We start from the raw sequence: 24,023 nt of genomic DNA on the forward strand, positions 1-24,023 counted from the left end.
ATGTCTGGAATGAGATGTCCAGAGACAGCAACCCACAGGGTGCCAAGGGCAATGACCTGGCTCTTACCTGGCCAGGGTCAGGCCAATGCCATTGTCAGCAAACCTGGGGACAAGAGGAGACAGTCAGTGAAGTCGTGGAGGGAAGGACTCCTGCCTGCCCTGGTGTCATACCGTGGGTCCTGTGTAGGGGAAGGGTCTTTGCATAAGCACAGGGTTTGCTGAGGGAGCTGTGGCTCACACATTCTGCGTAATAATGGGATCGCCTAGATTCCCGCCCACTCAGTGTCTGACTCCAAAGAGAAAAGAGTGAATGCAGGGGCTCTCAGCGTTTGATGCCACGTTGCATTAGCAGCATTCAGACTGGACTCCATGGGCCTCCCTCTCCAGCCCACCCCCATCTGTGATTCCAGGGCTCAGTGGGATACTGGACCAAGGGGACGTGGAGGGTCTTGCTACCCTCAGGACCAGCCCGCCCTGGGTGATGATGGGGGTACATAGATGCAGTTCCATTGCCCGTAGCCATCCTCACTACTGTTTCAGCCACAGCAGGAAGGACCACTAATAGCTGATTTCTAAGTTGCCCAGAAGTCAGGCAGATGTTGGCCCTGAGAAGTAAGTTTGCAATTACACTGTAGCGATCTCATCAGCTCCCTTTTGCCTTTGTCCATTGTGAGGGTCAGGAGGAGCACATTTCTGGAGGGAGTCTGGTTGTGAGTGATAAGGAGTCCCACAGAATCTGAGCCGAGCCTTGGGTCTGCGCTGCCGTGGACCGTGGGTCCAAATATGGCGGCTGCCTTCACTTCCTTTGTCCCAGGGGTGTACAGCCCCTCGAAGTGCCACTCTCTGCTTCCTAAACTCTGGTGGCTTCATAGCAGCCATAAACCTAAGCCAAATCCTTGCCCTCATGCTTCAGGCCCAAGTGAATCCACTTTCCCTCTGCTCCAGGGAGGGTCCCGGCCGCCTGAAGTCTCCCTAGTTCCCGGTTTGCTTCTGCTTACCCTGTTCCCCGTCCTCAGGGACGCGTGCACTTCTCCCTGTCTGAAGCCCATCCAGTTCAAATTCACCGTTCAAGGCCCATCTTCCAGGGCCCTGTGCTCTCTAGTTCTCTCCCAGGACTCCCTGATTTTTGTTTCCCAGTCTCTTCATGGCTTTCCCTTACCACCGCTGTGCCCCAGTGCTCTGCCCAAGGTCCTCTCCTTCTGCACTGTGCCCCTGGGGACGGCATGAAGACTCACAGCCTCCACCCCTACCAGTCTGCTGGCGACTCTAAAATCAGCCACTCTTCCCCCCTGCACTTCCAAACTTTGGTGTATTTCCATGGAGTATCTCAAAAGCATCTCACACTTAACGCACATAAAACAAAACAGCTATCGTCCACCTAAGCCCGTTCACTCTCCCAAAGCACATTTTCACCTAAGTTCTCACTGTAATTCCTTCTCCTCTGGACTGCCGTATTATTAGTTGTCCCTCCCACTTCTAGGAGTGCGTCCACCCACGGAGTGGTTGCGGGAGTGACCTTTCTAAGAAATGGACACGATGGCCAAATACTCAAAGCTTCTCAAGGGATCCCCATCTTCTGTCAGCCCCTGGCTGTGCCCACTCATGGGACGACAACCTCTGCACCAGCCAGATTCTGGGCTACCTTGGAAGGAGGCTGGTGAAGGGTTAGAAGATCCACCCCCACTGGCAGGGGCGTGCTTCACCATTTGTCTTTCGGCCCCAAGTCTGGCATCCACTCCCTCTATGGGGACCTGAACTTCCAACAAGCCAGAATCTGGACATTCATTGGCTGCAGAACACTGCAGAGAATTTTAGCTTTGACCCCCATCTGTTTTCTCTTTCACTCACCTCTTGCATAACTTCTCTCTCAAGTGTCCTTGGGCCTCTATTCTAGGGATGAGCAGCTTACCTCATTGACTAGCCTCTTGTGTTGCTGGAAAGTTCTTCCTGCTACTGAGTGGAAATCTGCCCAGATCTGCAACTTCTGCTCTCTAGAGCCAATCAGAGCAAGGCTGCCTCCCGTCTGATACCCTAAATGCCCTTCAGAAGCCCAGAAGAGGCTCTCTTCTTCCCTTTCCCCTCTCCTCAAAACTCTCAAAATCCTCTTCTTTCCCTTCCTCTCTTCTCTGACCCCACAAAAACACCCGCCCCAGCGACATTCCCTTTCCATCCCTGTGCGTGTCTGGCTCTCTCTGGGGTCCATCCATGGGTCAGTGTCTGTCTTGCCCAGGCCTCTGCTTTTCTGAGAAGCCTTTACATGTGTGAGCGTGTGTGTGTGTGTGTGTGTGTGTGTGTGAAATCTGTCTGTTTCTCTCCTCACACACTCTCACTTCCTCTTGCTCCTTTCATGAGCAAGTCTCCCTTCATTTCTCCTTTAATTGGTCATGATAAAATGGAGAAACACACTTATTTCCCATGTAGAGTTTCTGATTCCCATTTTTTAGCACCAAAGGCAGATGAGGAGAACATTCCCTGCTGCTCCTTTAGAGGAAGTCCCAACTCAGCTGCCTCTCCCTCTGGTCCTCGTCCAGTGTGGGCCGGGGCTCTCCATGGGGACCTTGTATCAGAACTCGGGGTTCCTTGTCTTCTTCCTTTGTGCCTTGGAGTCTGATGTGCTGACATTTCAAGTCCCAGTTCAACTATTCACCTTTCGGAAAATTCCTTCAACTGAGCCTCATTGTCTAAGACGGAGATGAGAATTTATATCTCCAAGAAACACGGTAAGAAATAAATGCAACCAAGGATCCAGCACACGGTAGGTGCCTAGAAAGTCCTGGTTTCCTTCCTCCTTCCTTCCTTCCTTTCGCTGACTGGTTATATGACAAGTTATGTGACTTACAGCCAAGCCCAGTGACTATTTGGGGGCAAGTCATGCCCCACAGCCCCTGGCATGGTGGGCTGAAGCCACATGCTGCTTCTAGGGGGTTCTCTGGGTCACTGCCCACTGCCATTCCATTCTCCTGCCTGGGTGGGAGACCAGAAGGTCAAACACCGGTATGTCTGGATTCCTCTCTCTGTCTTGCTCGTGTCTGTCCCCTGCCCAGGGGAGGAGCATCGTCCCCACGCTGTGCCAACGCCACACTCACCGGCAGCTGTCCAGCCACACGTCCCCGCCACGCAGCCAGGCCCCATGGTCCTGGTTCTTGTAGGCGGTGAAGTGCTTGATGATGGCCGGCTCCCGGGGCTTCAGAGGGTCGGCGTCCTGATGGGGGCTGTATCTGGAACACAGCACGGGGAGGCACAGGTGGCCGTGTTGGGGGGACCCCTGAGCTGACTCCCTTCTGGGCAGTGAGTTTGTCTCTGCTTATGGTGCCCGGAAGACTCGGGCTAAACAGCGACCAACTTGCACCCCCTGGGCTCTGCAGTGAACTTCCTGAGCTTGCTGCGGAAGTCAGAGGTCTTTTCCCCAGGGCCCAGCCCCATGCATCTTACACACATGTCACTTCTCTTGTTCATCATCACCACTGGGGAACCCTGCCGCCCCAAGGAGGGGTCAGATCACAGAAGGAATTTCAGACAGCCAGTCCCAAACCTGGCATGCAATGCAGCCCTGGGGCCGGGAAGGGGAGTCTGAGGTGCCCAGCTCTCTACTCCCCTAGGGGGTAACCTTGACCTGGTGCCTTTCCTGGGCGTCTACATCTTAGCCAGCAAATGGAGCACTGAGCCTGGACGCTCCTGATGTCCAGGCCAGCAAAAGTCTTCCATGTCATGTCTTCCACGGACATGATCATGTCATTGGTGTTACCCACTTTTGACAGAGACCAAGCACTTGGTCTCCTTAAAGGGTACTGATTTTCCTAACTACCTTGAGGTTTTGACAGCATCTCTTAAAAGCAGCTCCCGGCCTTGGGCTGAGCTCCAGATGTACTTATAGGTACAACCTGAATGTTCCTTCCTATTAAATTGATAGGGAAATTCCTCCCTTCTTTTCTCTTCACCTTTTTATCCTGGTCCAACCTGCTGGGGCCCTGGCCAGTCCTGTCAACTTATCAAAAAGCAGGTATTGGATTCTGCTGATTTTTTTAGAAACCTCTCGGAATTTATTTTTCCCTTCAGCTGCTGAAGCCTCAACCCTGACTCAGATTTGGCCCTGCTCAGATGTTCACCACGGTACCCACAACAACGAGCTCAATGTGCAGCACACAGAACGTGCCCATAGAATTACCTGGCGGAGATAACGGAGAGGAAGGGCCGCTTGTCCTTGGCAGAGGCCTGGGTAGTTTTGACTCCGTTGTCTATGATCATGCCAGCCTGGGGAGAGGAGACATTCAGGGACACATGAGCTTGGACAGCAGATTGCAGGCATCTTCTCACACCCAGCCTCACTGCATACTCTTGAATGCTCCAGTGAAACCAGCTTCGCTCTCAGGATGCATTAATAGAAGTAGGGGGTCTGCAACGAGGGAGGTGAAGAACCTGCATTGCTCTGCATTGCTCAAGTCAAATCTGGAATAAGGTGTCCTCTCGGAGGTGCAGACGAGGACCCTGAGGTTTAAATTTATTTTTATTTATTTATTTATGGCTGTGTTGGGTCTTTGTTTCTGTGCGAGGGCTTCCTCCAGTTGCGGCGAGGGGGGGCCACTCTTCATCGCGGTGCGCGGGCCTCTCACTGTCGCGGCCTCTCCAGTTGTGGAGCACAGGCTCCAGACGCACAGGCTCAGTAGTTGTGGCTCACGGGCCCAGTTGCTCCGCGGCATGTGGGATCTTCCCAGACCAGGGCTCAAACCCGCATCCCCTGCATTGGCAGGCGGATTCTCAACCACTGCGCCACCAGGGAAGCCCTGGACCCTGAGGTTTAGAGGGGTTAAGTATCTTGTCCAAGGCCACACAGCAAAGTCCATGCCCCAAACTCACACTGCATTGGGCAGTTATAAGCCCAGGCCCCAAATTAAGGATGACAGATGTGCTTTCTTGGGAAATGTGTCTGCAGTGATGCAAAGAAAATGCTGAACTTAAGTCCCGTCTTCACCTTGGGGCAGGGGTCTGGGATCCTGCCCCAGTCTTGTCTTGGTTTTCGCCTGACCCAAGGAAAGACCCTGGCTTTCTTATTTGGCTCCAAAGGTGTCCACTTTGTCAGCCATGGGTGAGCGGGAGTGAGGCTGCCCAGTGAGGCCCCGTTCAGTCCGCCTTCAGGGCTGGATGCCCTTGGCCTCCTAGGGAGGCTTGGGCTCCTTATCTCTTCTTTACAGAACTGGAGCACACTGGCTATTGTGATCTTCAACTGACTTCTAATTAAGCCGTGGTGATGTGAGTCAGGAGAAGTGGGACTTGATTCCCAGCTCTCCTCTCATGAGCTAGGACCTTGGGTAAATCCCTTCACCTCTCGGGCCTCAGTTGCAGTCTCTGTAAGATGGGATGATAACACTGAATTCCTGCTGTGAGGACCAAATAAGAGAAGCCAGGTGAAGAGTCCGGGGAGCAGGACCCTTACACGGTGGCACGGAGGCAGGGCTCACTGGGTGTGAACACCACGCACGGGGATCCTCCTTGGCTCAGGCAGCGGAATCCATCCGGCTCGAGGGTCCTCTTCGCTCCGTTCCCACTCTGCCACCCCTGAGGGCCCCTCCCTCCATCTGTGTGTGGCCAGGAGTCCTTGCCTACTTCCCTGTCGGAAACCATCCTCCCTCACGTATTCCTTCCCTTTCCAACCTCTCCAAACACCCGGGTAGTGCGTGGCCCACCTGCGGCTCATGGGAAGGCTTCTCAAGGAAGGGATCTCGACAAGCAGCACTGCCCCCTGCTCCCCACCGTCCCCAGAGCCTCTGCACCTGCTCTGCATGGAGACGGCTCTCCCAGGCCCACGGCAGCCTCAGGTACGCCCTGTGCTAACTCTCTCCTCTGTCCAGGTGACACTGTTGCCCTCTTGCCTCCACCCTCTGCCCCATGAGACTCTTCTTTCTTGGCTTCTAAGACATGACACTGCCTGGGGTCCTCCCTCTGCCCACACTGCCCAGTCCTCGTCACAGCCCGCCCCACCTCCTAGCTGTATACACAGGTCTATTCTGAGATTATTTCTCATCTTCATGGGCTTCTCCCTAGTTGAGTCTCTTTGGTTTTGACCCTGAATGCATCCATTCTCCTCTAGGACCCTCTGTTTCTTCATCTGTACCACTAGGGAGTGGACCAGAAGAACAGCCTTGACATTCGGGCCTCTACCTGTACACTGCCCCTGGGTCCCCAAGACCATCTCTATCCCCAGCGCGGCGTCTCTGGTCTCAGTCTCCCTCCCCAGCTCCACTCCCACATGCCCACGACTCTGGTCTGGATGCTGTCCTCAACTGGGGGCCCTTGACACGCCCGAGAGCCCGATCCCTTTCCCCAGCACCTGGCTTGGTGCTGGACACACAGAACTACTGATGAGCAAACGAAGAGGACAGAAATTTCTGTTTTCCACCTGCCTCCTTGGCACTGCATGGATGGAGGACCCGCTTCCCAGAGAAAGAAAGCGGCCAGAGGAGAGGACGCTGATGCTGCCTGCATCTTCCTGCAGAGCCAGGTCCTGACCTTCCCCAGCTCACACATCAGGCCTGGCTTTTCGGAGTCACCACCGCGCCCATCCCCACCAAGTGAACCGCGAAAGCAAACTCAGGGGCCCGGCTCCGGGGCTGCCAGGGGGAGCTGCGGCTCTTCCGGCTCTAATCATGCGCAGGCCTGGGAAGGAGGACGAGTGGGCGGGCGGGGAGGCGTGGCCTGGAAGGACTTACCCGGTAGTTGGAGTGTGCTCTGTTGTTAAGGAATTTCCCCAGTGGGATGTGCTCTGAATAACCTGGGGAGTACATTCCGGCCGAGGGGCCCGTCGGTACGTGGTGAAAAATGAACCAAAATCCAGTTTCCTGGTGGAGGAGGACATGGGGGGAAAGCCACAGGATTCAGCACCAGGGAGCTTCTTGTTGGGGTGACTGGATGGCCCAAACTAGGGGTGGGATGTGCTCTGAATAACCTGGGGAGTACATTCCGGCCGAGGGGCCCGTCGGTACGTGGTGAAAAATGAACCAAAATCCAGTTTCCTGGTGGAGGAGGACATGGGGGGAAAGCCACAGGATTCAGCACCAGGGAGCTTCTTGTTGGGGTGACTGGATGGCCCAAACTAGGGGTGGGCCTAGCGCTATCACCCAAATGGCCCCAACGCCCATTCCCAAACACACCCGCGGGAAACAGCGAGAAGTTTGAGGCAAATATATTTTGGGGGGTGGGCATCCATCCTGACTGTTAAAACCCTTCTGTGGTCCTACTGTATCAGTGGTCCTACTGTATCAGCCATGGGCGCCAAATGGCTGGATTTCAGAGTCACTGCCGGGGTTAATCTCCCTCTCCTAACACATAATGGGAGGATTTCCTGAGTGTTCTTGGCTTTACCCTTTCATTCTGCAGCTATGGAAGCTGAGGCCCAGAGATGGCACCTGACCTGCTCCCAAGGAAGGTAAGCAGCACGGAGGGGTGGGTAAGGGCAGGGCTGTGTAGACAGAATACCGTGTTTGTATCCTGTGCATGTCCCTGCCTTACTTTCCTCCCCACCATAGTACAAACCTCATAGGGTTGACACAAGAATTAAATTATTGGAGCTTATGGGACATCCCTGGAAGTCCAGGGGTTAAGATTCCATGCTCCCAAAGCAGGGGGCACAGGTTCAATCCCTGGATGGGGAACTAAGATCCCACATGCTGCGTGGCATGGCCAAAAATAAATAAATAAAAATAAATGAACTTGTGCACACACCAACACACACAAAAAATAAAAAATAAATAAAGTGTGAAAAATATAATTTAAAAATTTGAGCTTAGAACACTGATGGGCCAGGCATCTAATAATGCTACTGATTACTCATTAGCTATGCTCACCAGTGTGACGAAGGGCCAGAGGCATCACTTAAAAGCAAGTCCATCTGCCTCCCAAGCTGGCTTTTCCCTCTTCACGCTAAGCCTGACTGCATGGATACCTAGACTGGGGGCTCAGGGCACACATCTTTCAGGGTCGGCCCCGGCCGTCTCCTCTCCCCCAGCCCCACCCAAAAAAGGGATGTTTCTGCTCACCTCGGATCCCGCAGCAGCACAGTTTATGAGGTTGTTGTTGGGATTGGCCATCCAGAAGGTGGACACAGCACTGTGGGCGGGGGGCAGAGATTGAATGGCGTCAGACCGAGGGCTACTGGCTCCCATCCTGCTGCCCGGGGCGGAGGGGTGCCCATGTCAGGGACTCTACCATTGCTATGATGAGCCTCTTATCAGTGATTTGAGATGCCCTTGATTTGTTGATCTGAAACCCAGTTTTCTCAGTAAACTGGGGTGCATTTATGCCTTGAACACGTTCAGAATTTGAGTGGGGCATGGCTCTTGAAGGTATAAGCAAGTTTGTGGGTTAAATCTGAGATGGACCCTAGAAGAAATATAAGTCAGGAGAACCCAGAAAAATGGCTGTCTCTGAGGGAGAGGCCCTGGACTCAGAAGGTTGACTGTACAGGAAGCTCTCTCTCTCTCTTGCTCTCTCCCTCTCTCTCTCTCTCTCTCTCTGTCTCTGACTCTCTCATGTCAAGAAACAGACCAGTGCAGCTGGTGCCCATGTGTACACGCTGTGGGCTCCGAGGTGGCCGCCTGCTTCCTCTCCTCAAAGGAGCGCGGTGTGGCCTCAGGAAAAGCCTGAGGATGAGAGCAGTGGTTCTCTTTGGCCAAAAACGATGCCCGTGAGGCACTCTGGGAAGGGAGAAGTAGAAAGCACACTCCTGCCCTCTGTCTGAGCAGCTGAGAGCCTCAGGTGCTTAAGGGCTGTGAGGTCCAAGCCGCTCAGGAGCCCAGGAGTGAGAAGTCAGATGCTGGGCTGGGCAGTCGTGTGAGCACGTGCACACAGGCCCGGCGTGGTGCAGGGCAGGGAGAGGGAGGTGCTTACTTGCAGTCCTGCCTGGGCTTGGGGATGTACCCCGGGTAGGAGTCTTCTGTGATCATCTTGCACATCTTGCTGTCGCGGTCGGAGGGGAGGAGGGTTCCAGACTTGACAAGGAGGCCGAGACAGTGCTCAAAGGTGTTGCGTTCCTCTGGCCCATCTTCCGTGAAGAAGCAGTGGCCCAAAGAATTATAGCCCACAATGTCCTTGACCTGCAGGGGTCAAGACAGGGCGACAGTTCACCCAGCGCCGTTACTCATGTGCTCATTCATCCATTCAACAAACATTAAACAGCCTCAGCCAGGCACCAGGCTCTGAGAGGGGATCTGGGGGTTTGGAGATGGACCTGACATGGGTACGACGGAGCCGTGACTTTAAAGTCCTTTCCAGCTGGAGGTGTTGCAACTGAGCCTTCATGGGGTGGGGAGAAGAACAAAATGCTAGAAGTGGACCCGACTGGAGACCGTGGCCGAGGCCTTGTGAGCCTAATCTGGTTAGGACACAGCGAGTACACGTCTCACAAGGACTTTATGTGGAGGCTTTCACCAAGAGGTCACACCAGAAAGGGGGGCAGGGAGAGCTCCGTCTGAGCCAGGCCAGGGGGGCTTCTTAATAAGACTGGTTCCTCACTGCGCCCTCTCCGTGGATCCAAGCCAGCTTCGAAGCCCGCAACCACATCAAGCCACACTTGCAGAAAACCAGAAAATGCTGCAAACTCCAGCTCTTCAATATTCTTCTTGTAATCACAGAGTCAGTGGGCCAAGTGGAGAAACCACTTGAAGACACGGAGAGACGCGGGGTACAGTCTTAGCTGTGCCCACAAGCATCACAGGCTCTTAGACAAGTCTGCCAACCTCTCGCCAACACACTTTCCCCACCACACAATGGAGGAGTCCAAGTCCAGGATCTCCGAGGCCCCTTCCGGGTCTGAATCTCTATGAACTCATCAATCTGAGAACGAGAAGGTGGGTAGAGGGCCTCTGGCCTGAGCCCTAGCTCCCTTTCTCAAGCAGGACTCTGTTCCCGAGCATCCCTGACAAACGGGCATCCTGCTTCACCTGAACACCCCACAGGTGAGATGCTCGCTACCTCCCAAGGTGCCCTGTCCACAGCGGGGCATGAGGATGGTGAGAGACACCTCACTAGCTGTCTGAGATCTTCCATCTTCATGCCCACCCCCGGGGTCCTGACTGCCCAATGATGTCACCCAACCAGGGAAGCTCCTGCTCCCCTATGACATCATTCTACCCACACCTATTAAGTACCCACTGCTGCACCAGGCCCTGGAAAATTCATACATCATCCCCAAACAACTCCCCCATCAGCACTGTTACCATTTCGAGGGGTGTCCTGTACACTGTAGGAAGTTGAGCAACATCCCTGGCCCCTACCCACTAGATGCCAGCAGAACCTTTTCAGTTGTGACAACCAAAAATGTCTCCAGGCGTTCGTTGCCAAGTATTCCATTGGGGAAGGGAGGTGACAAAATTGTCCCTGACTGAGAAGCACTAATCGAGGGTAAACACCCCAATTCCCTCCAGAGCCTTTTCTATGACAAATCTTACCTACTCCCCAACTCCCAGGCAGACATGCTCTCTAGAAGCATCCAGAACTAGGACCCTTTATGTCCCAGCACTGGCCTGGGCTCTTATATCTTTTAATCTTGCTGAAATCTTATACAATCCTGTACTAATTTTTTTCAGAGATGAGGAAAATGAGACTCAGAAAGGTTGAGTGATTTGCCCAAGGTCACACAACCCACGTGTGCAAAGCCAGGGCTGGAACCCCAGTTTTCTGACTGTGTCCATTCACCCATGAGGACGGAGCACAGGCACAACTGCCCTACTCCAGGCACGCTCTTCGTTTTCTCAAACAAGGATCGCTTCCTTAATCTTTGGTAATAGGCAAGGGCATGATCTTGAATGCTACTCAGTCCCCCAATAAGCATTTTAGTCAATACCAAGGTCATGCAATGGGACTGCTTCCTTTCCTCCTAGTGAGCTAGGAAAGTTTGTTGCAAATAGCCTGGAAAGACAAGCATGGGAGGAAGAGGCAAGAAAACTTGGGCTGCTCGTGCTGGCAGGGGCATCGAGAGCAAGTTCAATGCCTTCCCTTTACAGAGGAGGACGCTCAGGCCCAGAGGAGGGACGTGGAGCGGTGTCCAGACCCGGGCCCGTAGCTCCTCGTAAATCCTAGGCACCCAGTTGCCCGCTGTCTGGATCACACTTGGGGTGTCCTCTTTGAGTGCAAGTGAATAATGAATTGGGTACATTCTTATTCTAACAAATGCCTGAATAAGAAATTCCCTCCAGGCCCCTTGAGTTGTGCTCTGGAGAGAAAAACCCTTTTGGAAAGGAATAAAAATAACTACTGTTTACTGGGTGTGAAATGTTTTACATACATTATCTCATTTAATCCTTATCGAAACTACTATTCCCTTTCTACTGATGGCACCGAGACTTAGAAAGTTGCCTGAGTCACTTCTCTTGCAAGGACGGATTGAGACTTGCTTCTCCATCTGTCTGATCCAAAACCTGTGTCCTAATCAATTCTCAACAGCACCAGAAAAAAACCTCCCATCTTGTGTTGCATTTCTTTCTTCTTGTTAGTAGTGGGGTGAGGTGGCATATAGAGTCCAGAGAGAAGCATGATAAGGTCGAAGAAAGCCCTGGGCTGGGAGTAGAAGACACAAGTTCAAGTTTGGTTTCATCACAAACTTGCGGTGTAATTTGCCTGAGTGTCCTTAGGGACACTTCTGAAATCCCTTCCAGCTCTGACATTGTACGATTGTTCTTCCTTAGAACATTTCCCAGAATTAGATACTTAAACTGTGACATAGCTTGAGATGGACAGACAGAGAGAGATGACAGATAGATAGGTAGATAGTAAGTAGCTGGATAAACAGACACATACGTATGGACTTACAGGTGCCCACTGAATCCCCATGCATGCTATCCAGAAGCAGTGTGTAAGCTCCCTGCCACTCTCTTGCACAAACTGTATTTTCCCTTTGTTCTACTGGACATATTCCCTTATGATTGACAATCGTGAAAGCGATTTCTGAGAGCTGTTTTAAGTCTTCAGCTGTTGTTAGGTGGAGTCTAGGCATGACATTGTGAAGGATGAAACTCCCCAGCTCTCAGGAACTGCTTCAATTAGGGTGACCATTTAGTTTATTGTCTGAACCAGGACATTATCGAGAGTGAAAGGGGGTACCGATAGTCATTAATCTGGGATAGCAGGTGTAAAATGGAACTGTTCTTTGCAAATCAGGGCATAGAGTCACCCCAAGTGATGACTTCCCCCTGAGACCTGTACACAGTACGAAAAAGAAATTTCTGTTTAAAACAAGTACACACAGAAATGAACTATATCTCTGACTCTGCCTTCTAGGGTGGGTATGATATAATTCATCTTAGTCAGAAACCTGGCTACAAATAGGATCCTATTAAAAGAAAGACTGTAACTTCTGAGCTTCTGCTGTTTACTTTTCTATTTTTCTTTTTTTTTGAGCTGCTAAAGAAAAGAGCCTTGGAGTAGGTGGTAATTTGCTTTGCAGGGTGTGTTAATGAGTTTCTGAATATGCAAATAGAAGCTGGAAAAGGAAACGGAGAACCCAATCACTCTGCCTAATAAGGAGAAGAATGTGTTTTTTGTTGTTGTTTTGCCCCGCTGCGTGGCACTGGGATCGTAGTTCCCCAACCAGGGATCGAACTCATGCCCCCTGCAGTGGAAGCGCAGAGTCCAACCACTGGACCGCCAGGGAAGTCCCGAGAATGAGTTTCTAAGGCGGCCCAGGAGCGGTGGGGAAGGAGGAGGAAGGACCCCCGCAGCCAGGTGGAGAGGAGGGGAGGGGAGGGGAGCGGAGGGGAGGGGAAGATTTAAGAAGGGACCTGTTTCTCCATTTCCAGTTGATTTCTGTGCTGATCTATTATGCACCCCTATCTCCTTCCCATCTCTTTCCCACTCTGCCAGCGGAAGCCCTGGCCAGTGAAACTTTGGGGGAAAACAAGCCCAGGAGTCTGGGTTCCTCATTTGGGCTCAGGAGGGAAGGAGAGATGAGAGCAGCTCATGAAGCAAGAAATGAGTGAGACCGAATTCAAGAAACTGGAAAAAGGGGAAACCAGGGAAAACAGAAGCCTCGCCCACAATCCCCAGAGCTCTGAGACTGGGACAGAGGGCACTGAGTTTCCCACCAAAGAGGTAAAGGAGCTCCAGTCCTCTTTAGTGGAACGCCAAAGGGAAGGTGTCTCCCTAAGGCTGGAGGGCTTGAGGGCTGGCTGCAGTGCATGTAGGGCGCCCCCTGCATAGTCAACGTGGCAGCCTGTTGAGGACGTCCTGGTTGCTACTGGAGGCCTTTATAGCAAAGGTAACACATTTGGAGCAGTGAATGAGGTGAGAAAGAAAGACAGGACATGTTTACTTCTCCCATCCACTCTGCCGTGAAAAAGGAAAAGAGGAGAAAAGAGAATCCATACCGGAGTCTTTTTGACCTTTCTCAAGACAACTGGAATGGATTCATTGTCTTCCAGGAAGGAACACTTAGGTGACCCCCGGGTCCTGCCTCAGAGCTCAGAAACACACAGTAAGATGTGGCGTGAGCCCATCTTACACCCACAGCTCTCCGCCCCGCAGATAATGGGCAGTAGCCCCTTCCTCTGAAGGCAGGCTTTGCCCCCCCATCTGCCAGCATCCTGGAGCTTTGGTGCAAACCCCCCAGTTTCAAGAAGGACGCCATCAACAGTGTCAGTATCACGAAAGGCATTTCCCAGGCTCTGTTCTGTAGAACACTAACTCCGCGAAAGGCAAAGGTTGCGTGAAAAAAGGGCTCTGCGGTGAAATGAGTTTTGACATTGCTAGGATCCTCAGCATTAAATGCATTTTTACTGCACCCTTGACAATGCTAGCATGCGCGGTGAATTCCTAAAATGGGGAGGAGAGACACATACTCAATGTTTGCCAAGGTCATTTAATATTGGGTTTACTCTGTGTGTGGGAGGGATACCTACTACTATTTCATGGAACCAGTGAGGTTCACACAGGACACAGGGAAAGAGGCACAGTGACAATACTATTTAATAATCATGGCTAAGTATGTCACATGCATTATCTGCCTTAATCTTCCCCCAAAGCCTTTGAGATGGGTTCTATCATCACCCTCACTTGACACAGGAGGACACAGGCTCAGAAAGTATCCATCAGTCAAGTTCACGCTGGCAGGATTAGAAGACAGGTTGCTACGACTCTATCCTTTTAACCTCGCTAGTTGACTGATGCCGGCAATCACTGTCACGATGGGAACGGGTAAGGAGTCGGATGAGGAGGGAGCAGGGGGCAGTGGGCTTGCAGAGCAGGAGCTGAGTGCTAGTGTGTGGCGTTACATTACTGACAGCCGTCACCAGGGCTCAGGGGGACAAAAGTTGGGAAGCCCACCTTTTTGTTGGTTAAGAGATGCTGGCAGAAATCTTAAGTTTTGGTGGTGAAGAAAGGGAAACACCAAAGGTGGGCCGCCCCAGGAGGAGGTGGGGATGAGGGAAGCTGTTCTCTGAGGATGGGGGTACCAGGGCGTGTCTAGCAGTGGCGAGGGAGGGGCCGCACCCCCCAGCTGGGCACACATAGGAACCCCTTTTTCCAGCAAGCCAGTGACTGCCTGTCTGGGGTCTAGGGCACCTCCAGAATGGGGATGGCGTGAGGGAAAAGGCATTCACGATGTTACTAAGTGGCCTCTGCTCTCTAAATGAGAATAAAGTCTTTGTCTGCTGTTGGCCTCCTTTCATCCCATCAGCTAAAAACATCCTTCCAAACATAGCCGTTGGTAAATCCTTAGAGCCAACATGAAGGAAGCAAATGTGAAATCCCGGTGGAGGGAGTGCAGCTGCCAAGGCAGCGTTTCTGAACCTGGAAGTGTCTGCGCCAGTGATGGAGCCTTTATAGGGTGAGGTGCTAATCCATAAAACCCCAACTCCCATCCAGGGGTGCGGCTCTCAGAGAAGGGCACAGAATGCCCTCCGTTATCCTGCTGCCTCTTTGGCTCAGAGATGTAGAGGCCTGTACATCGTCGAGATTCTAAGCCATGGCTGTTTGGTTTCCCCTTGAAAGGCCACAGAGATCTGCAGGCTCCAAATCCTTAGCACCAGCTTGGCTGTCAAGCGCGGGTCTGAGCGGAGTGTGGTTGGAGCCCTGTGTGGCCATCGAGATAAGGCTGTGCTGGCACCTCGGCAAGGCCTGTGCAAAGCACCTGGGCCACCTGGCGTCTGGATGACACCCAGGGAACTGATGGATGCGCCCTCCCAGTCTGGTGACTGGCATCCCTGGCGGCCAGACAGGAGGAAGGCTTTGGTAGGCAGGGTCTTCGGGTCCTGAGTTGTCCAAAGCTCTGGCTCTAAAAATCTATCTCTGCCGTGGGTGCAACTCACCCATCTGGCTGTTCCGAAGGCACCAGTTCCGCGGCCACTCCTCGCCTCCTGCCTTCCATGCCACCCCACACCGCTCTCCGTCCGCTGCCCATATCCATGAACTTGGATGCCTGGCCTGTGCTAACTTTCCCCACCTCTCCTCAGCCTGCATGTCCATGGAGATGCTCCCTCTTAGCGCTGCCGTGATGAGTGCCCCCGAGAACGGGCCCTCTGGCTCCACCCACAGCACTTTTCTTGCCCTGCCTCCCCCTACAGGAGGCCGTTCTTGTGGCTGAGACCTGGGATCACTGCTCAGAGGAAGGTCTGTATTACTACCTTGGCCCAAAATATCGCATATATAGTTTCTAACCGAACAGCCATGGGGGATTGCCATCCTGTTCTGCACAGCACGTATGAGGAAACTGAAGACCTAAGTGACTAAATAGCTTGCCCGAGATCACACAGCAAGTGGGTGGGAAAGCACAGCCATATGTCCACAGGGCAAGTACGTGTGTGTTTGTGTGTGTGCGTGTGTGTGTGTACACATATGTGATTGCCCAGAGATTCAGAACAGCTTCCACTCAAATCAACCCAAATCTGGAATTACAGACTTCTTGTAATCTTCATATTTTTTCTCTTAGGAACATTAGACATAGTCGAATTTAAGTTAAACTTAAGGACAAAACTTCAGAACAAATGCTTAAAGCAGGTCCAGCTCCTAAGGCTCAGCCCTGTGATGTTTCCTCACCACTTCTACATTGTTCTTTTCAGCACGCGTTCTCAGCTTAGTCACCAACTGCCTTCAGTGCATTCACTCAGCACACCGCACGGGCGAACGGGACCACCAGACGCCTGCTCCCAGGGCCCAACCTGGGCCAGGCCCTCGGCGCGGCATGTCCATGTCCTTTGCTCCCCATTTTACAGAAGAGGAAACAGAGGCATGGAGACGACCTGACCCAGGTCACACAGCTAGGAAGTGGCAGCCAGATGGGAACCCACAGTGTCTGGTTACAGAGCCCAAGTTCATCCTGTGTCTTCTACTGCATCCCTAACCTTCCGAATTTATTCGAAATCCTGTTATCTTTCTGCTTTTGCCAGAAAACATCTTCCTTTGCCTCTTTCTTGGACCCGAAAAATAATCCCATGTCTCTCAGCAACTACTCCAGCTGCAACCCTCTATCCCCCTGCTGGGGGAACCGGCCCTGGTTCCTAGCCAACATTCGCACATGAGCCCAGCGGGCAGGGCTCCGGGTCTTGGGTCTCCCTCGTGGCGCTGGCCCCTCAGAGCCCTATGTGTTTGGTGTTATGTCCCCAACCTGATGGAGGAGGGAGCTGAGGTTGAGAGAGGGTAAGCAACTTGCCCGAGGTCCACAGCCCATGACCTGTGGACCAGGCCCTTCTAGACTGCGCCCCCAAACCCATGCTCTCTTCTTTATACTCAGTGGGTTTTAAGTCAGAGCATTGGAAATACAGAAACAGCAGGCATTCCTTTGTAAGAGCACACTGGAGAGAACTGCAAGTGGCTTCACCCGCCTGACACTGACAGGCCTCCTCCTCTTCCTATCCCCGCATGCGTGGTGGGAGGCTCCTTATGTGTGGATTAAAGCAGGGGTCACAGACTCAAATGCCCATGGAGGCCAACAGGCAACGAGGTGAGTGGCCCTGCCCGGGGCATTTGCTGTAGGGTACTAGGAAGTGGTGGGCAGGGCGTAAACAAGAGAGCATAAGCCCAGCTTGGTGGGGTGCTATGACTTTGCCTGAATCCATTGCTGCCAGGCAGGAATGTGGGTCTAGTGTTGCCAATTCCATCTACTTTTCAAGAGAAGCCAAGAATCCAGAGTTTTATGTGAAATCTCTACACTTTTGAATGATGAAAACTAATTCAAATGTTTCTTGAAACACTTAAGCCAAACAAAGCACATCTGGCCACCAGGTTCAGTTTGCTGGGTGCCATTTTGTGACATCCAGTTTAAAAGTTCATAGAGGATATGAGCTTAGTGCATTGAAAGAAAGTTCCATTTTGTGTAAAATTATCAAATGTTTCTCTAAACATGATATAAGCCAAACCAAACACAAGCTGGATTCAGCATGCAGGGTGCCATTTTGTAATGTCCAGCTTGAAAAATTTATGGAGGATATAAGTTGAATTCATTTAAAGAAGGATTAATTTAGTGTAAAAATTATCTGTGCAAATCAAGACAAGCCACACACACACCGCAATTTACTAATGAAGGCATTTCTCCCAGCAGTGCTTGCTCTGATGACACTTGTTTCAACAGAAGAAAAGGGAAAAGGGCCCATTGCTGCCACTACCTCAAGCCTGTCAGGCAGATGCCACAGTACAGAGTCTTGGCGTGACCCCTGCCTTGTCTGCAGTTAACAGATTTGCCATGGCACACAGTCATGGAATGATCCTTGGGGAAACCTAGGTGCAGCAAGAGCTAGACTCCCAGTGACCACTAATTGCTCACCCATCTCTGTAGCTTGGTGCCTTCGGCAAAGATACACCCCTATTTTCTCCTTCTTCTTTGGTCAGTGACCTGTTCTCAATTGATACTGTTCTAAAATCTGAGCTAAGGATGGTTCAACCCCCAATGGCCCTGGACCAAGTGACTAGATCTAAGCATACTGCCATTGCTAACGGTCCCTGGGCCCAGCAGTGAGCAGACTGGCATGCAGGGAAGGGATGAGAGGGTGAAGGGGCTCTGGGTCCCTGGCTTCCCCAGGAAGGATGTGCTCACCAACAAGCCATTGGAGCCGTGGACAGTGACACAGCGAGAGAACGTGTGGTGGATGGAGAGGTCCTTGACATACGTGGGCGGGTCGTAGCCTCCCTTTTCATCCACATCGCCCGCCAGGTGGAAGTGAATTGGGTACTGACCCACCAGCTGCTGGCCCATGTTCTTCAGCTCCACGCCCTCCAGGTGTGCGGCCTTGAACCCCAGTGCAAACTGGGAGAGGAGAGCCCAGAGTCAGAAGGAGTCCATGAGATGCTCCCTGATACCCCTCGCTGCTGCCCACACTCCAGAAATGCACACGTGTTGTCTTCAATGTGCTTTGCTGATCCCCACCTCGGGTACTCAGTGAATCAAAGACATTCTCTGCAAATGGGTTAAGATGCCTGACTCTTCCCATCTCAAGGGAGACAGGCTGCTGCTAATAACACAGGAATGTTGCAAGGCAGTGAACTGCTTGGAATCAAGAGGTGCAGTGGGACCGTGCAGCGGCTGGGGCTTGCCTCAACCCTCTTTTCCTGCCTCCTAAGCCACTGAGTGTTATGAGAAAGAGATAACCCTGGGTAATCTGGGGGAGACTGGCAAACAGCATGCCCTAGGACGGTTGGGGAATCCAGGACAGGCTGGACCTTGGGGCAGTAAGAGCCCGTGCTTGGTCCACCATCTGAGGCCCTCTCTTGGCTGTAAGAAGGGGATGCTGAGCTCAGGGTCTTTGTCAGCCCGTGACTCTGGCAGCATGTGTGTGAGTTGTGGGATGCTCCACATGCTCACGTCGTAGTACACCCAGAGCCATTCCTACACATTCCAAAGGAACCACCTGATCACACTCAGTGTCTACACTCCAGGAGCTCACCATAAAAGCACAGTTCAAAAATGATTCCTGTCCCAAGCTGAGCTCAGCTAACTTCTACTAGAGAAGGATGCCTTATGGACATGCTAACCATGCCTTCCAAAAATAGGTGTCAGCTGGGATGCCAACTCCAGTAGTGGCTGCCCTGGAGAGCTGTGTTAAGAATGATTCTGAGGCCTAGTTTGGGCAAAGTGGGAAGGAGTGCTCTGATCACTTAGGGATTACTCTCAAAATGGGAAATGGGGTTGCAGCAGCTTGAGTAACATAAACCTGCTATTTTTGCTTTAGTCTCCCTAATGAGTTTCTCAGCTGAAGATTATACCACCACCTCTGTCCCCATCTCATCCCTTGAAACTGACTGGAAATATGGAGAAGTGTTTTTGGAGGTTGCAATGACTGGGAAGCACTGCTAGCATTTAATGAGCAGGGGCCAGGGATGCTAGAAATCTTATATTAGGCCCGTATGACAGAAAAAATGGTCTTACCTATGCCAGTAGGGCCCCCATTATGAACTCTCTAAGTTTCACTCAATTATTCCTTTCAGTTAGATTACCAAAAAGTCTCATCCTTAAAGCATGTGAGTTTAACTTCTAAAGAACTGTCTTTACAAAACACCAAGGTAATATTGTTATTCTACCAGCTTTAATCTCAAATCATTGGAAGCAATGGCCTCGTGAAGAACATTGGGGTGTCTTATGATATTTAATATGCCAGATAAAGGCACCTTACAGAGAGATGCAAAAGGAATTCCTCTTTGAGTTGAATGCTAGGAAAACATGAGCTCCAATGAATTGATACCATTTTCCTTCGCTGCGCAGTGAGAACTCTGCAGCTCATCATCTCTGTCTTGGTCTTGAGTCTCCACCAGGAAACTCACAGGTAAATGTAATGTTAGAACTTCTAGTTCTTCTCCCCTGCTTATCATCTTCTCTGTTTTTTTGTTTTCTTGTTTTTTTCTTTGGCCGCGCCGTGAAGCATGCGGGATCCTAGTTCCCCAACCAGGGATCAAACCCACGTCCCTTGTTGTGGGAGCACGGAGTCTTAACCACTGGACCGCCAGGGAAGTTCCCATCTTATCTGTATTTTAATGGATCTATTGCAAATGCAAGTTTTTGCAAGTTAAATGCCCGTTCTTTTAGGAAGTGGCCAGGGTTAAACAGTGAAGAAAGGGAATGAAAGCTATGATTGAAAGTTGAAAATCATGAAGGCAGGGAGCACGAAGGCAGTGTGACATGTGCCATGTGACTGCAGGGTAAGAGGCGGTCCTCTGTCATCTCTCTTGTTCCCAAGTACTGACAGATGGAATTGCACACAGATGGATAATACATAAGACTCCTCCAATTTCCAGAAAGGTACCCTTCCCTTGGTCCTACCTTTTGCCCCTCCACCCCCTTCCCTACCGAGAATCCCTGCCTATAGGCTGGCATCACTGGAATCCTCCTGGTTGGGTTGATGGCCTCAGCCAGGCAGACTCATACCTTGATGTGGCCCCCAAAGGTGTCGAAGTCAAAGAAGTTGCAGATGTGGTTGCTGTAGGGGTAGCATTCATCCTCCATCTCCCCCATCACCACAATGTTCCGGCTCAGGAGCCCAACCTCGGCCCGCATGTCCACACCATCTACCTCCTCCCCAATGTGCAGGTACATTGGTTTCCCTAGGGCAGAAAGGAGGGAAAGTGTGAAATCAGAGGTCCTGCGTGTGCCCACTGTCTTCCAGGGCCCTGCCAGGTGCTTCCACTGCTTACATGGTGCATGGTGGTCCCTGTGGCCCCGAGTCCCATTTTATAAAAGCATGAAGCCCAGGGAGGTGAAATTACTTGCCTGAATGAAGAGGCAGGATTCACAGCATTGCATGCTTATGTCTGAAGCCCATGGCAAAAATGACTATTTGTCCCTCAATTTCTGTCCCCTCTTCTTGCTTGTCCGTACTAGAATCTTCTATTTTAACTAGACACAAGGCTCCCCAGGACAAGCACATTTCCCAGCCTCCCTGCAGGTCAGTGTGGTCACAGGATAGCAGAAGCAATGTATGCACCCTTCAGGTGGCTCCTGCTCTCCCATAGGGCTGGGATATGGAAGCTGTGGGTGGGCCAGCCTCGCCCATGTGGGTGTGAACATACCCTGGAGATGGCACAGCAACGTGAGAGAAGAAATGCGGTCTCTGGATGATCCCACAGAGCTCACGCCCTGGACCGCCTACCAGTTGGGAGTCTTACAGACACAAAACCAACCCTCGCTTTAAAGCGGTGCAAATCCATATTCTGCTGAAGTAGGCAAATCTATGTTCTGCTTCCTCAACCTCCTGTAGGGTGTGTGTCTACAACTGAATTTTCTAGAAAGAACTAGATTGGAGCTTCTGTGTCCAGCACTGCCGGGCTCTGGATGCCACTATGGCAGCACATAGAACAATGAAAGAGAGCTTGCACCCCACTCTGTGTTGACCTCACCACCACCTCCCTCCCTCCCGCTGGCCTTGGAGGAGAGGAAGCTCTCTCTCCCTCGTACCACTGACCTCAGCCCCAGCCCTTCCCATAAGCTCAAGAGCCTTGAATCCAATAGCCCTCCCCTTCTAGTAGCTTCATGTCATCCCTCATTTGGGTTCATGTTCTGTTTTGAGACTCGTCTAGGCCTTCCTGTCTTTATTTTTTTTCTTGATGTTATAAATTTTTTTGAACTTTTTTTAAATTGGAGTATAGCTGCTTTACAATTAGGCCTTCCTATCTTTAAAAACTAACAATCAAAAGACCTTCTTCTTCTTCTTCTTCTTTTTTTTTTTTAATCTTTTGGCTGTGCCGCACAGCACGTGGGGATCTTAGTTCCCCGACCAGGGATCGAACCTGTGCCCCCTGCACTGGCAGCTCGGAGTCTTAACCACTGGACCGCCAGGGAAGTCCCCCAAAGACCTTCTTGCCAGACTCTGCTGCCCCTTCTAGTTACTGTCAGTCACCTTCCGGCCATCGCCAGGGTCCCTCGACTTTGGTCTGTACCTGCCCCTCTGTTTTCTCTCTGCTGTCTCTCTCCCACCCACCACTCCACTCAATCTCTTGTCAAATCCACTTTGCTTTTCCCTCCCGTCTCCTCCTCCTCCTCCACCTGCACAGCAAATGCACCTTAAGAAAGGTGCAGGGTGACAGGAGTTTGGAACTGTGGAACTGTCTTTGATTGTCGCCTCCACAACAATCCCAAATTCTTCTCTGGAATAAAGAGACCTCAGGCTGCCTCTAGATTCAGCTGGTCACTGAGACTGCTGATCTGGCTCGTAGGCGCTTTCTCTTCTTTTTGAGGATGCAACTGTAGAAAGAGCAACAACCTCTCATGTCGATTCACAGCCTGAACCACACCACAGACACCACTTGGCTTTCACTTGACTTGAGCAACAGGGCACAGCTCAGCCCCGTGACACCACTGGTGCCCACGTGCAAAGGCTGTGGTTATAAAAGCCCTGAGCAGCACCCACTGATGGTGACCTCACCCTGCTCTCTCATCCCCGGGGAGGGCTGGCTTCCCTGCCCACCCCTTCACCCAGCTTACATCCCGTGGGTGGGTCTGCAGCCTTTCAAAGGATGTTTGTTGTTTTGGAATTCTGCAGACTCAGGGAGATGGTGGTTTCTTTGAAGCATCTCAGTTTAAGATGTGAGACGGGTGCACGGCAAAGCTGAGAAAATATTCCCTTTGGAATCGGTATTTGCCTCCTCTGGCTGCTGTAACAACTTACCACAAACTTAGTGGCTTAAAACAACAGAAATTTCTATTCTGATAATCCTGGGGGTCAGAAGTCCAAAATCCGTTTCACCGGGTCAGCAGTCAGGGAGTCGCCAGGGCTGGTTCCGTCAGGGGCTCCAGGGGAGAACCCGTTCCTGGCCTTTTGCAGACCCTCACAGCTGCCAGCACTCCTCGGCTGGTGGCCCCTTCCTCCAATCTGCTATGTCATCACATCTGACTCTGACCCTCCTGTATCCCTCCTTTTAAGGATCCTTTTGATTCCACTGAACCCACCCAGATAATCCGGGTTCACCTCCCATCTCGTGAACCTTAATCACATCTGCAAAGTCCCTTTTGCCACATAAGGTAACACATTCCCAGTTGCCAAGGATTAGCACATGGACACCTTTGAGGGCTGTTAGTCAGTCTATAACAGAGTCCTTCTTTTAAAAAGTCTCAGGTAATTAAAAAAAATTAACTTTTCAAAGAGTCTATTTACTGGAATTTACTGTTATCCCCTGAGCCGAAGGTCTGTGTCCTCTGTCAAAGGGATGCCACGGATAGGGGCTGTCAGGCCTTCAGTCTCATCCAGGGTCCTGACATCAACCAGTGGAAAGAGTTTAAACAAGTTAGTGCTGCAGAACACTGGTGCCTCATCCACCAGCACATCCCACTGTGGCTTCTGGTTTGGGTCACAGGGCCACGAGTCTGTCCAGTTTTAAGGTCCAGAAGCAGAGTCCCCTCTAGCACCCACGCAGGAACCTCTCTCCCATCCCTGGCTCGTCCTCTGCCCATTGGCTCTGCGGCCTTTACAAGCAGCCAGTTATGAGGCCCTCGGGTCGGGGGGAGGTTAGGGTCTTCTGCAAAAAGAGCTTTGCCCGGGGTTCTGAGTGACCCCAGCTGTACAGAAAGCTGCACCCAGAGCAGCGTCTGATGCTGATAAGGAAAGAGGCTACCATGCATGCCAGCTTTGAACACCCAAAGTCCAGTGACTGATATACTGAGCATTGATCATAATTGTATCTAAGGATAGACAGTCAGACCCGGAAGGATCCAGAATGGGTTTCTGCCGTCACTTAAGCCAGCTCCCTAACTTCACATTTGAGGAAATGGAAGGCAGACGGTGCTCAGGGCCGGCCTGGTGGAGACAGGGCGAGAATGGGGGGACGCGGCCCCCAGGAAAGGATGCCCTTTCAAGCCCTTATGACTGGTGCTGGGGGCACTTTCTCTTCACCACCAGGCTCTGGCTCTGGGACCCAGTGAGCGCCATGAGGCTGGACCTTCGCCATAAGCACATGAAACGTGACACCTGTCTTTCCAGCACCTCTTTACTCTCCGTGGACCCTTGACTCTGACTTCGAGGGCTGAGCATGTCACCTACGTCCAGGCAGCAGTGATCTCTCATGATAGCCACTGGGGGTGCACTGCCTCCCCTCTCTCTCGGGGAGAACCTGCTGCAAGGGAGTAG

At 51.8% G+C, this 24,023-nt stretch overlaps 1 protein-coding gene across 1 annotated transcript in view; it reads right to left on the reverse strand.

Moving 5' to 3' along the window:
* Positions 1–24,023, reverse strand: part of CEMIP (cell migration inducing hyaluronidase 1) — a 160,256-nt gene that overhangs the window by 21,886 nt on the left and 114,347 nt on the right. The window contains exons 12-19 of the mRNA XM_082448918.1: positions 20,333–20,508; positions 18,011–18,220; positions 8,881–9,086; positions 8,031–8,100; positions 6,705–6,833; positions 4,166–4,251; positions 3,087–3,218; positions 68–103 (exon numbers count right to left, since the gene is read on the reverse strand). Of these exons, the coding sequence (XP_082305044.1) occupies positions 68–103; positions 3,087–3,218; positions 4,166–4,251; positions 6,705–6,833; positions 8,031–8,100; positions 8,881–9,086; positions 18,011–18,220; positions 20,333–20,508 (1,045 nt within the window). The remainder of the gene's footprint in view (positions 1–67; positions 104–3,086; positions 3,219–4,165; positions 4,252–6,704; positions 6,834–8,030; positions 8,101–8,880; positions 9,087–18,010; positions 18,221–20,332; positions 20,509–24,023) is intronic.

This window comes from Balaenoptera physalus (genome assembly GCF_965194825.1).
Source record: "Balaenoptera physalus genome assembly, chromosome: 2".
Classification (NCBI taxonomy): domain Eukaryota; kingdom Metazoa; phylum Chordata; class Mammalia; order Artiodactyla; family Balaenopteridae; genus Balaenoptera; species Balaenoptera physalus.